Source organism: Nycticebus coucang, chromosome 21, assembly GCF_027406575.1.
Source record: "Nycticebus coucang isolate mNycCou1 chromosome 21, mNycCou1.pri, whole genome shotgun sequence".
Classification (NCBI taxonomy): domain Eukaryota; kingdom Metazoa; phylum Chordata; class Mammalia; order Primates; family Lorisidae; genus Nycticebus; species Nycticebus coucang.
The window spans coordinates 22,653,460-22,667,799 of record NC_069800.1 but is presented as its reverse complement, the minus strand read 5'-3'; the positions used below and the strand labels follow the sequence as shown (position 1 = coordinate 22,667,799).

The 14,340-nt window shown below is 40.0% G+C and overlaps 1 protein-coding gene across 6 annotated transcripts in view; it reads right to left on the bottom strand.

The window, feature by feature from the left end:
* Positions 1–14,340, bottom strand: part of TASP1 (taspase 1) — a 393,334-nt gene that overhangs the window by 166,881 nt on the left and 212,113 nt on the right. For all 6 annotated transcript variants that reach the window (XM_053574174.1, XM_053574176.1, XM_053574178.1 and 3 more), the window contains one exon: positions 9,330–9,408. In XM_053574174.1, coding sequence (XP_053430149.1) covers positions 9,330–9,408 — 79 coding nt within the window. The remainder of the gene's footprint in view (positions 1–9,329; positions 9,409–14,340) is intronic.

Here is a 14,340-nt window from a genome sequence, read left to right as displayed (position 1 = left end):
CTGACACACTGCTTTCAGAGGGCTATCGGACCCCAGGTCGCCTCAACTCTAACCGAGCTTCTCCAAGACACATTGTGATGAACCTGTCCAAAGTCAAGACAAAAGAAAAGATTCTGCAAGCTGCCAGGAGTAAGCGCCAGTTGACCTACAGGGGCAAATCCATCAGAGTGACCTCAGACTTCTCTAATGAAACTTTCCAAGCAAGAAGACAATGGTCATCTACCTTTAATCTACTTAAACAGAACAATTTTCAGCCCAGAATTCTGTACCCTGCTAAGCTAAGCTTCAAAATTGATGGAGAAATCAAATCATTTACGGATATACAAACATTGAGGAAATTCACCACAACAAGACCAGCTCTACAGGGAATACTTCAACCTGTTCTGCACACTGACCACCACAATGGATCAGCAGCAAAGTAAGAACTCAGAAATCAAAGGACAGAACCTAACCTCCACACTGATGCAAAAGATAAAACTAAGCAATGGACTCTCACCAAATAAGACGAATAGAATACTACCACACTTATCAATTATCTCCATAAATGTTAATGGCTTGAATTCCCCACTGAAGAGACATAGATTGGCTGACTGGATTAAAAAACACAAGCCATCCATTTGCTGTCTGCAAGAAACACACCTGGCTTCAAAAGACAAATTAAAGCTCCGAGTCAAGGGTTGGAAGACAATTTTTCAGGCAAATGGAATTCAGAAGAAAAGAGGAGTTGCAATCTTATTTTCAGATACATGTGGATTTAAAGCAACTAAAGTCAAAAAAGACAAAGATGGTCACTTTATATTGGTCAAGGGAAAACTACAACAAGAAGACATTTCAATTCTAAATATCTATGCACCCAATTTAAATGCTCCCAGATTCTTGAAACAGACCTTACTCAGTCTGAGCAATATGATATCTGATAATACCATCATAACAGGGGACTTTAACACACCTCTTACAGAGCTGGACAGATCCTCTAAACAGAAATTAAACAAAGATATAAGAGATTTAAATGAGACCCTAGAACAATTATGCTTGATAGACGCATATAGAACACTCCACCCCAAAGATAAAGAATATACATTCTTCTCATCACCCCATGGAACATTCTCCAAAATTGATCATATCCTGGGACACAAAACAAATATCAACAGAATCAAAAGAATTGAAATTTTACCTTGTATCTTTTCAGACCATAAGGCACTAAAGGTGGAACTCAACTCTAACAAAAATGCTCGACCCTATCCAAAGGCATGGAAATTAAACAATCTTCTGTTGAATAACAGATGGGTGAAGGAAGAAATAAAACAGGAAATCACTAACTTCCTTAAGCATAACAACAATGAAGACACAAGCTACCAAAACCTGTGGGATACTGCAAAAGCAGTTTTGAGAGGAAAATTCATCGCTTTAGATGCCTACATTCGAAAAACAGACAGAGAGCACATCAACAATCTCACAAGAGACCTTATGGAATTGGAAAAAGAAGAACAATCTAAGCCTAAACTCAGTAGAAGAAAAGAAATCTCCAAAATCAAATCAGAGATCAATGAAATTGAAAACAAAAGAATCATTCAGAAAATTAATGAAACAAGGAGTTGGTTTTTTGAAAAAATAAATAAAATAGATAAACCATTGGCCAGACTAACTAGAAATAGAAAAGTAAAATCTCTAGTAACCTCAATCAGAAACGATAAAGGGGAAATAACAACTGATCCCACAGAGATACAAGAGATCATCTCTGAATACTACCAGAAACTGTATGCCCAGAAATTTGACAATGTGAAGGAAATGGATCAATATTTGGAATCACACCCTCTCCCTAGACTTGGCCAGGAAGAAATAGACCTCCTGAACAGACCAATTTCAAGCACTGAGATCAAAGAAACAATAAAAAAGCTTCCAACTAAAAAATGCCCTGGTCCAGATGGCTTCACTCCAGAATTCTATCAAACCTTCAAGGAAGAGCTTATTCCTGTACTGCAGAAATTATTCCAAAAAATTGAGGAAGAAGGAATCTTCCCCAACACATTCTATGAAGCAAACATCACCCTGATACCAAAACCAGGGAAAGACCCAAACAAAAAGGAGAATTTCAGACCAATCTCACTCATGAATATAGATGGAAAAATTCTCAACAAAATCCTAGCCAATAGATTACAGCTTATCATCAAAAAAGTCATTCATCATGATCAAGCAGGCTTCATCCCAGGGATGCAAGGCTGGTTCAACATACGCAAGTCCATAAACGTTATCCACCATATTAACAGAGGCAAAAATAAAGATCACATGATCCTCTCAATAGATGCAGAAAAAGCATTTGATAAAATCCAGCATCCTTTTCTAATTAGAACACTGAAGAGTATAGGCATAGGTGGCACATTTCTAAAACTGATTGAAGCTATCTATGACAAACCCACAGCCAATATTTTACTGAATGGAGTAAAACTGAAAGCTTTTCCTCTTAGAACTGGAACCAGACAAGGTTGTCCTCTGTCACCTTTACTATTCAACATAGTGCTGGAAGTTCTAGCCAATACAATTAGGCAAGACAAGGAAATAAAGGGAATCCAAATGGGAGCAGAGGAGGTCAAACTCTCCCTCTTTGCTGACGACATGATCTTATACTTAGAGAACCCCAAAGACTCAACCACAAGACTCCTAGAAGTCATCAAAAAATACAGTAATGTTTCAGGATATAAAATCAATGTCCACAAGTCAGTAGCCTTTGTATACACCAATAACAGTCAAGAGGAGAAGCTAATTAAGGACACAACTCCCTTCACCATAGTTTCAAAGAAAATGAAATACCTAGGAATATACCTAACGAAGGAGGTGAAGGACCTCTATAAGAAAACTATGAACTCCTCAGAAAGGAAATAGCAGAGGATATTAACAAATGGAAGAACATACCATGCTCATGGCTTGGAAGAATCAACATTGTTAAAATGTCTATACTTCCCAAAGCTATCTACCTATTCAATGCCATTCCTATCAAAGTACCTACATCGTACTTTCAAGATTTGGAAAAAATGATTCTGCGTTTTGTATGGAACCGGAAAAAACCCCGTATAGCTAAGGCAGTTCTTAGTAACAAAAATAAAGCTGGGGGCATCAGCATACCAGATTTTAGTCTGTACTACAAAGCCATAGTGCTCAAGACAGCATGGTACTGGCACAAAAACAGAGACATAGACACTTGGAATCGAATTGAACACCAAGAAATGAAACTAACATCTTACAACCACCTAATCTTCGATAAACCAAACAAGAACTTACCTTGGGGGAAAGACTCCCTATTCAATAAATGGTGTTGGGAGAACTGGATGTCTGCGTGTAAAAGACTGAAACTGGACCCACACCTTTCCCCACTCACAAAAATTGATTCAAGATGGATAAAGGACTTAAATTTAAGGCACGAAACAATAAAAATCCTCAAAGAAAGCATAGGAAAAACACTGGAAGATATTGGCCTGGGGGAAGACTTCATGAAGAAGACTGCCATGGCAATTGCAACAACAACAAAAATAAACAAATGGGACTTCATTAAACTGAAAAGCTTCTGTACAGCTAAGGTGACGATAACCAAAGCAAAGAGACAACCCACACAATGGGAAAGGATATTTGCATATTTTCAATCAGACAAAAGCTTGATAACCAGGATCTATAGAGAACTCAAATTAATCCACATGAAAAAAGCCAACAATCCCTTATATCAATGGGCAAGAGACATGAATAGAACTTTCTCTAAAGACGACAGACGAATGGCTAACAAACACATGAAAAAATGTTCATCATCTCTATATATTAGAGAAATGCAAATCAAAACATCCCTGAGATACCATCTAACCCCAGAGAGAATGGCCCACATCACAAAATCTCAAAACTGCAGATGCTGGCGTGGATGTGGAGAGAAGGGAACACTTTTACACTGCTGGTGGGACTGCAAACTAGTACAACCTTTCTGGAAGGAAGTATGGAGAAACCTCAAAGCACTCAACCTAGACCTCCCATTCGATCCTGCAATCCCATTACTGGGCATCTACCCAGAAGGAAAAAAATCCTTTTATCATAAGGACACTTGTACTAGACTGTTTATTGCAGCTCAATTTACAATCGCCAAAATGTGGAAACAGCCTAAATGCCCACCAACCCAGGAATGGATTAACAAGCTGTGGTATATGTATACCATGGAATACTATTCAGCCATTAAAAAAAATGGAGACTTTACATCCTTCGTATTAACCTGGATGGAAGTGGAAGACATTATTCTTAGTAAAGCATCACAAGAATGGAGAAGCATGAATCCTATGTACTCAATCTTGATATGAGGACAATTAATGACAATGAAGGTTATGGGGGGGTGCAGAAAAAGGGATGGAGGGAGGGGGGTGGGGCCTTAGTGTGTGTCACACTTTATGGGGGCAAGACATGATTGCAAGAGGGACTTTACCTAACAATTGCAATCAGTGTAACTGGCTTATTGTACCCTCAATGAATCCCCAACAATAAAAAAAAAAAAAAAAAAAAAGAAAATGCCAACCGTCAAAGTTCCGAGAGAGGTAGAAAATGAAGATAAAAGAGTTAAAAGATATAAAACTTTAGGTGATGATGCATGCTGTGGGGGGAAAAAAATAAGCATATAAGGGGGATGAGGGAATATTGGCTGAGGGAAGCATTACATGTTTGAATAGGACAGCTAGGGAAGATCTCAAGGAGGTGAATCATTTGAATTAAGACCCGAGGTACAGATGGAGGTTTGAGATACCGAAGGTGAGAGCTAATGGAGAAGATGCATCTCAGGCAAAGATCCTAAGGTGGGAATGAGCATGGCATGTTTGCAGTACAGCAAGGTGGCCTGGGTGACAGAGTGAGTCCCTATCTTCCCCCCCACCCCCCAAAAAGAGCTTATATTTGAGTATGCTAAGTAGATGTCTATTAGACATATGTGTAGAAACTTCTAACAAGCAATTGAATTATAACTGGGTTTTGGGGAGAGGCTTAGGTTGGAGATAAAAGTGTGGGAGTCATGGGCATACAGATGATAGTATTTAGCAATTAGGCTGGAGGTGACACAAAGGAAGCAGGTACAGAGAGAGAGAGAAAAAGAGAGGGAGAGATTGAGAGATGAGATTCAAGGGCTATACTTTGGGACACTGCAACACTGAGAGGTCAAGGAGATGAGAAACATTAACAAAGAAGACTGAGAAGGATCAGCCAGTGAGGCAACAGGAAGACAAAGAGAATGTGATCCTCTTCTGCTAAGTAGAATCGGAAGTAGGAGTTCCTGACTGCTTCCCCCACCCCAGACAGAAGTGACCACCTGGCCCTTGTAAATGTCACATCAGGGTTCCCCATTGGTTCCTGCTGTAATGTAACTCCTCCCTCCCTCACAGAGAAGGCCATCTCCTACCTCCTGAAAAAAAGTCCCTGAGCACAGAGCCATCAGACAATCCCCCCACAGAGGGACTGAGAAACCAAGGAGTGGCAGGCTCTCCCTTCCCTGCCCCGTGAGAAAGAGACTCCAATCACTAGCTTGGGAGTATTAAGGCATAAGGTTATTACAATTTATGTTTTTAAAAAAAAAAATCCTATCCACCTTTGACACTATTCTGGAAAGTCAAGGGAGCATCCTGCATATCCCTCAGGTTTCTAGGATGGCCCATAGCTCAGATCTGGAAAAAACAGAAATCATTGGGCCCCATACCAGAAAAAAGGTAGCAGATTTCCTTCATGCAAGAACATTTAAAGGAAGTAGGGTTGAAGTCTACATCTTCTGATCTATAGTCAGTTGCCATCAGTACACGGGATTCACTGTTTCTCTTTAGGAAAAAAAACAGAACTGTATAGACAAGTAACAGAAGACTAATGTTAAGGTCAACCAGAGCATAAACTTAATCTCTTGCTTTTTTTTTCTTTCTGATCTTCTAATCTTCAGTCTGCTCCTCCTTTCCACAGCCAAGAGACAGATCACAGATGTATCTTACATGATTCATCTGATGTGTTACTGAAAAATTATGTGTGAATTTGCATTTGGAAAATTGAATCATAGTTTTGAATGCTATTTAAAGAAATTCCCTAGAGAATAATCTTTTTGAAAAAGTTAAGTATCCTTCTAGAAAACGGAGGAACTACACATGCATTTCTTAATTTTTATTTACTCTGTGCGAGACACTCAGAAGACACAAATATACCCACAGCCCTCATTTCCTCCACAGTTTATCTTACTACTTTAAGAGGGCCTAAAACCAATTATTTATCTTCAAAAAAAGCTAATAAGAAAGGCTTTTACTATAGTTTATCAATTCTAAAATATTCTTTATTTTCACATTTTAAAATTTCTGGAATTATGAGGTGTATTATAATAGACGGCATCTTCCCATGCGGTCCTCCAGGCTACAGTGGTAACAGAATAGCTAGCCACTGCTTCCAGATGAAAGCTGTTCTCTTCCCTTTGTTGACCCTTCAGTTATGTGCCACATTTGAACTACACGTGTTGAATTTATCTGCCATTTAAAATATGTGCAGAAGGATCACAGTATGATACAGAATTCAGATTTTAAGAGACTGCATATGTAGAAAGGTATGGGAGCAGAATAAGTATAACTGTGTCCTCAGTGAAGCAAATATTTCCTATTGGAAGAACATCTCCAATTCTATATCTTCCTATAAAGCAATAAGCATACATTAAGTGATAAAAGCGAAGTGTGTCATACTTCAGTTGGCAGTCTATTTGTTTCCGTAATAGTGTAAAAATACTGGTGTATCTTATAAGAGATGATGACTTAGATTCAATAAAATACAGTAAGTATTGAGCCCCTACTTTGGGCCCAGGAGTGCACTAAAGTGCCTTCCATATGTCAACTCATTCAATCTTCATAGCAATGGTAAATATTATTCCTGTTCTACACATAACCCCTTGCCCAGCTTCTATAGCTAGTGAGTCTGAAGGAGTCTAGACAGGAACCCAGGTGTCTGCTCTGCTCCATCCCAAGCCAGGCAAATTCCCACAATGCCAGAATATTAAGCAGAGATTGTAAGGTCAGCTCACAATCCTATCCTCTTTGCCACCCTATCCCACGCCTCCCCCAGACCCTACTCACTCCTCCCCACCCAGTGATGAAAACAAGATGCTGGAGTTTATCCCGCAGGCTCATGAACGAATCTCCTGACAGGGCTTGGGAAAGCCCTACCCTCACCATAACTGTCTTCTCTCGGCTTTTCAATTATCACCTTCCAAAATATATAAACTTAAAATGTAGGCCAGGTCTCTGGACTTTCTGCAACAGCCTAAGGCATAAGTCTTCTTTGTTTTGGCCAAACAATTGCAAAATTCCGTGCTCCACCTTTCTTCTGAATTGGGTCACCCAACTCTGCCATGTGTTTCCACTGTCAATGTAATAGCCACAGCCCCAGGAGAGAAAAGAGTGAAGCAATCACACAAAGTCCCAAAGATAGGACAGGAGACCTACTCTGTCATCCTCAGGTTCAATGGGCAGATTGTGGTTAGTCCTTTAACTTGGGAGGAATGTGCCATGACCACCTGGTATCCAAGTTAAAAGGCTGCACTGAATGTCATGAACTGGAAACCTAAAGGAATATTTAAATCATATGAAACTTTCCTCAATTGATGCAGGATGGACAAAGGAGGAAAGACCTCAATTTTACAATTTTAGTTTTAGCCACTCATTCATTACATTCTACTTAATAGAATCAAATCCATAAAGTATGTTCTTATTCTAACTTCTATACCCTCGATTTTAAAAAGTGAGGTGGGGGGAGGTAAAAGTGGACAAGCCCCTTGGGATTTGTAACCTCTTTTCCAAAATGACACAGTCAGGCATGCTTTCAGGATTTCAGTTTAAAATAGAATCCAGTTTTCCCAACGTCTAGATATGAGTAACATCTAAACAGCAAACTAATTCACTAAACAAGGCATTGACCAAAAACAAAGTCAACACAAAACATGATTCCAACTGACATTTCTTTAGGAAAATAAAAATGAAACAATGACTTATCTATTTCAGACTTTGGTTTGTTCAAATACCACAATTTTCCAAAAATACTGTGCACTTACTTGTGCACAGGCTAATTTGTAAACATTATGTGTCGAGATTTATATGAGCTACCAATACTAAATTAAGAAGTAATTCATACTATTACATGTGCTCATCTCTTCAGAAATGAATGATTGAAAAATAAATTTTTGCCAATTATATTACCATAGTTTAGATTCAACATTAATTCATATTCAGACTTCACCTGTTAGGCCAGTGGCTGACAATCATTTTCTTCCCCTGATATAAGAAATGGAGCTGGGCCAGGAGGCTGCTACAATAGGCAGGTAGGAGAACACGAGTCCAAAATAGTAAGGTCAGATCAGGAGAAATGGAAAGAAGTAACAAAGATGAGAATGGTGCCAGATCGGCACCAGGCACAGGGTAGAGATGAACCTACTGAGTCTGGCTGCATCCATGACACCCACAGGGGCCCGTCCAACAGGAAATCAGAAAGGACTCGTGGACATCACGAGAAAAATCCAGAGTAGATAGAGATGGGAAAGCCAATACCTCAAGAGAGAAGAGCTGAAATCATGAGAATAGCAGCAATCATTGCAAATCAGCCAAATCAGCCTACCCTCCTGATAAAGCCTGAGGATACTGGGGGAATGACACAAGATTATAAATTGAGGGATAATATGGCAAAGGGATGAGCCAATATTATTTTGTCAACCAGAGGTATCACTACATAAAAAGAAAAGGCTTCAAGTACATCTGGCACAAGTCTAACAGAAATATGGAAATAGACAACCACCACTTTACTCATTAAAACTCCCCATACCCTATACACACATACACATACACACAGATAAACACATACTCATTACTAAATGATAGTGACTTTTCTAATACAGATAAGAAAAGAGGGCCTATATTTTATTTAAAGCATTGTTCAAGGAGTAGACTCTATACAATTGGAAATGCATCTTAAATTTTATGTCAACATTTTACTCAAGAGATTATCTGTTAATTATTGAAATGGCCTGATACTTTTATATTTTTTTATGATCTAAATTTGGCACCATAATGGGTCATTAGAAAAATATTTTTTTAAACAATACTAGCCTACAGTTAACTGCAGAGTTGTAGTGAAAATTTTTTATGTTAACAAGGCATTTATAATACTGTGATACCAAACAATCATTAAAACCTCTCAAATACTAAAGATAGTTCCTTTATCATGCTTTATTTTTACCTGAAAATATTGCTTTTAATCATTAAATGGCTGACAAAGTTGAAGTTATGAAAAATGGTCATGAAAGCAGCAAATACCTGAGGTACTCACAGCTGTGGAGTAGGGATTATGAGCTCCAGTATTTTCAGCCCAGCAGCCACATCCATAAAGAGCAGCCTGGGGAAGAAAAGGAAGTAGATATAAGATTTCAGAAATATTACATGTAATTATCAGCTTTCAATAGAAACCATATCCATCTAATAAAGACTGACTGAATTATGCAAAACAACTAGGTCATAATACCAGAAGTTGCGTAAGACCTACCCAAACAATGGTTTTATTACTATCAAAACTATATTTACCACTATTCTACTATTCTGAAATTTTTCAGGGCCAGGCATGGTGACTCACACCTGTAATCCTAGCACACTGGGTGGCCAAGGCAGACAGATCCCTTGAGTTCAGGAGTTCAGGAGTTCACCAGCCTGAGCAAGAGCAAGACCCCATCTCTGAAAATAGCTGAGTATTGTAGCAAGGACCTGTAGTCCCAGCTACTTGAGAGGCTGAGGCAAGAGGATCACTTGAGCCCAAGAATTTGAGGCTGCTGTAAGGTATGATTGTCACAGCACACTAGCCTGGGCAACAAAGTGAGACTCCATCTCAAAAAAAGAAAATATTTTCAGAAAATAGCAAAAGTTTCTTAGTCTCATTGGCAGTGATTTTTCCTTCCCTAACAAACCTTCTCCCTTTTGTAGTTTGTGTTCCTGAAAACCAATGAGGTTGCCTTAAAATAGCAGTTCTCAAACTTTTGTGTGCTGAATTATGTGCAGCACCCTGCCAGTAAGAACCTTGGCTCTTGAAGATTCTGATTCAGTGTCTGCTGGAGACCCAAGTGTCCTGGGTTTGGGGATGGAGTTGGTCCTCCTGTCACACTTGAGGAAAACCTGCTTCTGGATAGCCTCTTCTGTGCCTCCCTTGAGGTAGTACAATGGAAACTGAAAATAGCTCTGTACCAAAGGGGCAACTTGTGTTCACCACTGTACAATGTTCAGGCAGATGGAAGAGAGAAAACAAAATGGCCTGCTCGAGCTAATAATAAGCAATGGAACAGAATTTTATGTCTAAAATAGTAAATGATAGAACAGAATTATATATTTTAGAAATATAATTATCAAAGTAATCCATTTTTGATTGTCAAAAACAACTGTTCTTTAACTCCTTATACTTCCTTTCTTCCATCTGCCTGAATACTGTAGAGAACTACGGTTTTATGATAGATTGTGACAATCATCCCTATTTTTTCCAATAATGCTAATCAAAATGATGAATCAAAATTCATCTCTCCAATATCCACAATGACTTTTCTGACTTCAGGAGGAGAATCACAACTATGAAATTTTTAGCTGGAAGCAGAGTTTAAAAGCAAATAAAAAAACCCTTAGAGAAATACAAGGAAGCATACTCAAGAGTTCATTACCATGCTGTTGATAAGAATGGGAAACCGGGAGCAACCTAAATGTCAATCAGTAGAGAAATAGCTAAATAAACTTTGGCACAGCAATATATGCAAAGGTTAAAAATAAAAGACTAAAGTTTAAACACAAAATCTCTAGGAACAAATACAGAAAAGATCACCAAAGCATACTGCTGAATTTTTTTAAAGCAATTTACAAATATATGCAGTACTCACTATTAGTGATGGAGAAAAAAGATACTCCCACAAAACAGCACTATTTTCTAGGAGCTTACTTCTAAGGACTGGGGAATATGCTAAGACTGGGGACGGTAACTAGACTTCAACTTTGACATTCTATTATTTCTTATAAGAACCTTAAAAATCATTTGTTTTAATAGTCTACCCAGAGCAAGAATCTCCATGAAACATCCCAGGCACTTCTGATCCTGAGACCCTCACTACCTCATGTGAGAATTTCCTCTATCGGACACGTCCTATGGGTAGAAAGTTCTTCCTTAGTTTGAGTAAATATCTCCTTTATTGTAACTTCTACATACCAGTCCTGGTTCTGCTCTCTGAAAGTGCTTTACCCACCCCATAAAGTCCTTCAAAATTTTAAAAAACTACTATTCTAGTCCTTTTTTATCAACCAAAGAATTCAGATTTGTGAATGTTCCCCAAGACTTTCAGATGCTCACGCCCACCCCATCCATCCCTTAATCACTTTCTCTGAGAAATAAGCCAGATGCAGAACAGCGATGGAGACTCCCATGTTGCTGTGACATACAAGTGCTATCTCCAGGTGTCACTCACAATAGCCCTCTTGAAAGTAGTACCAAGAACTGATCAGTGCAAATTTCCCAAAAAGGCAAAAATGGAGAAATACATTACTGCTTTTGAAAATACCATCATTCTAAGATGAATGCCTTAGTTTCCCTAACACTGCTACATCAGTATGACTATTGAAAGCCCTTGAGAAGTAACTGGAAAACTTGCAGAATAACTCAGTGGAAGGGCCCATTCTTCCTTCAATGAAAACTCTGGGCATTTGCCCATCATCATTTCAATTGCCCTACAATTACCTTGACCAGGAGCCTGCACTGAAAAAAAGTTAATGAGAAAAAGATGGCGGCCAAGTAACAGCTTCCCTGGAACTGGGAACAGCGAGTCTGGGGAGACAAGACTCCAGGCATCTCTGGCCGGTGGGATCTGCCTATAATCATCCCTTTGAGGATACAGGGAGCCAGCAAGGGACTTCTGGAACCCAAGAGGAGGACAAAAATACTGGAAAATGGGCAAGTGGTTGCGTGTGTTTGATCGACCTAATCACGCCAACAACCGTAAGTACAAGCAGCAGTGAGACTGCAAACCGGAAAGGCCTTACCTGTGAACTGTTTCGGTGTTCTTGGACTTGGCACTCAGTTGAACTGCCTTGGGGAGAGCTTGAGCAAGAGTGTGGAGAACTTTGGGCATTGTCTGGGGCCCCAGACTGAGCCACTGAGCTGGGCACAAGAAGCCACTGTGAAAGAACTGCTCAGGCAAGCTCCGCCCTCAGGGTCTCAGAGTAAGGATTGGGCGGGTCAAAGAAACCTACTGACTGAGTAGCCTAAAGGCGGAGGCTGAGCTACCTTACAACCTTAATCCTTAGGGGCAGAGAGAGATGGTTTTGGCACACTGGAGCCTAGGGCTGTTGACCTGGGAAGAGTGCCGTGATGTCACAGCTCATAGCAACCTCAAACTCCTGGGCTTGGCGCCGCCCAGACCTCCATAAGAGCTGTGCAGCGACCCCCAACCAGTGAACTGCACACACGAGGCCTCCACATTCCCTGAACAGGAACTGTGGGAGCCACGCAACCCTGCATCCTCCCTCCTATGTCCTCCCAGCTTACACACTAGCCCGCTCATCTGGACAAGGACTCTGGTAGCTATGTGCCCTTTGGAGCCCTCCCTGCCTCTGCGCAGAGCTCTTCTCCTGGCCAGAGACTGCTGGAGCCTTGGGCTCTCTGTGCTAAAGTCACTGGACGCCAGGCACTCCCAGAACCATGCGCACCACCCCCAGCCCTGTTGCTGGATCAGGGTGTGTCACAAACCAGAGCTGCTTCCACAACCAGAACTCCTTAGCTAGAGCAGCCCCAGAGGAACTACACAGGGTCACTCCCTACAAAGATCCAGCAACAATACAGTGATCCCGCTGCGGTATAATCTTGGAGAGACACCTCCCCAACTCTGAGGACAGCCAGAGGCAATGGTGAAAAGCAATCATGAGGCGAATTCAAGAGAAAACCTCTGGCAATATGAATAATCAGTAGATCAACTCCCCCAAGGTCCAATGGGGCAGAAACAGCACAAGACCCCATGCACAAACAAATAGCTGAAATGTCAGAAATTGAATTCAGGATCTGGATAGCAAATAAGATCGAATTAGAATTCCAAAACTTATCTCAAGAATTCAACGGATTCAAAGACCAAATGACTAAAGATTTCGACACATTGAGACAAGAAGTTGCGTCCCTCAAAGATCTGAGAAACACAGTAGAATCCCTCAGTAACAGAATGGAGTAAGCAGAAGAAAGGATTTCTGACATTGAAGATAAAGCTTTCGGACGCTCCCAAACCCTCTAAGAAGAAGAGAAATGGAGAGCAAAAACAGACCACACTCTCAGAGAGCTCTCGGATAATTTGAAGAAAACCAACATCCGTCTTATAGGGATCCCGAAAAGTGACAAAGTGGCTTCACAAGGCACAGAGTCTCTTCTCCATGAGATTATGAAAGAGAACTTTCCAGACATGCCAAGAGATTCCAAAATTCAGATAGCAGACAGTTTCAGAACTCCAGCACAACTCAACCAAAATAAGACATCCCCCAGACACATCATAACCAATTTCACTAAAGTTAATATGAAGGAGAAAATTCTGAAAGCTGCCAGACGAAAGAAAACCATTACCTACAAGGGGAAGAATATCAGAATAACTGCAGATCTCTCCGCTGAAACCTTTCAATCTAGAAGAGGATGGTCATCGACTTTTAATCTCCTAAAACAAAATAACTTTCAACCCAGGATCCTGTACCCAGCTAAACTGAGCTTCATTTATGATGGAGAAATTAAATACTTCAACGACATTCGCATCTTGAAGAAATCTGCCACAACAAAATGAGCTCTCTAGGACATTCTTAGACCAATCCTCCATAAAGATCAGCGTAATTCTCCACCACAAAAGTAAACCCACCCAGAAAATTTTTGATCAAATTCCAACTTCCACAGTCGCAAAAGGATTAAAAAATGTCCACCGGTCTCTCGAAAGGCTTATCAGTACTCTCAATTAATGTGAATGGTTTAAATTGTCCTCTAAAGAGGCATAGGTTGGCGGACTGGATACAAAAACTCAAGCCGATATCTGCTGCATACAAGAATCGCATCTTACATTAAAAGACAGATATAGACTCAAAGTGAAGGGATGGTCATCTATATTTCAGGCAAATGGAAAGCAGGCGTTGCAATCCTGTTCGCAGACACAATAGGCTTTAAACCAACCAAAATACTTAAGGCTAAGGATGGACACTTCATATTTGTTAAAGGTAATACTAAATATGATGAGATCTCAATTATTAATATTTATGCACTCAACCACAACGCACCTGAATTTATAAGAGA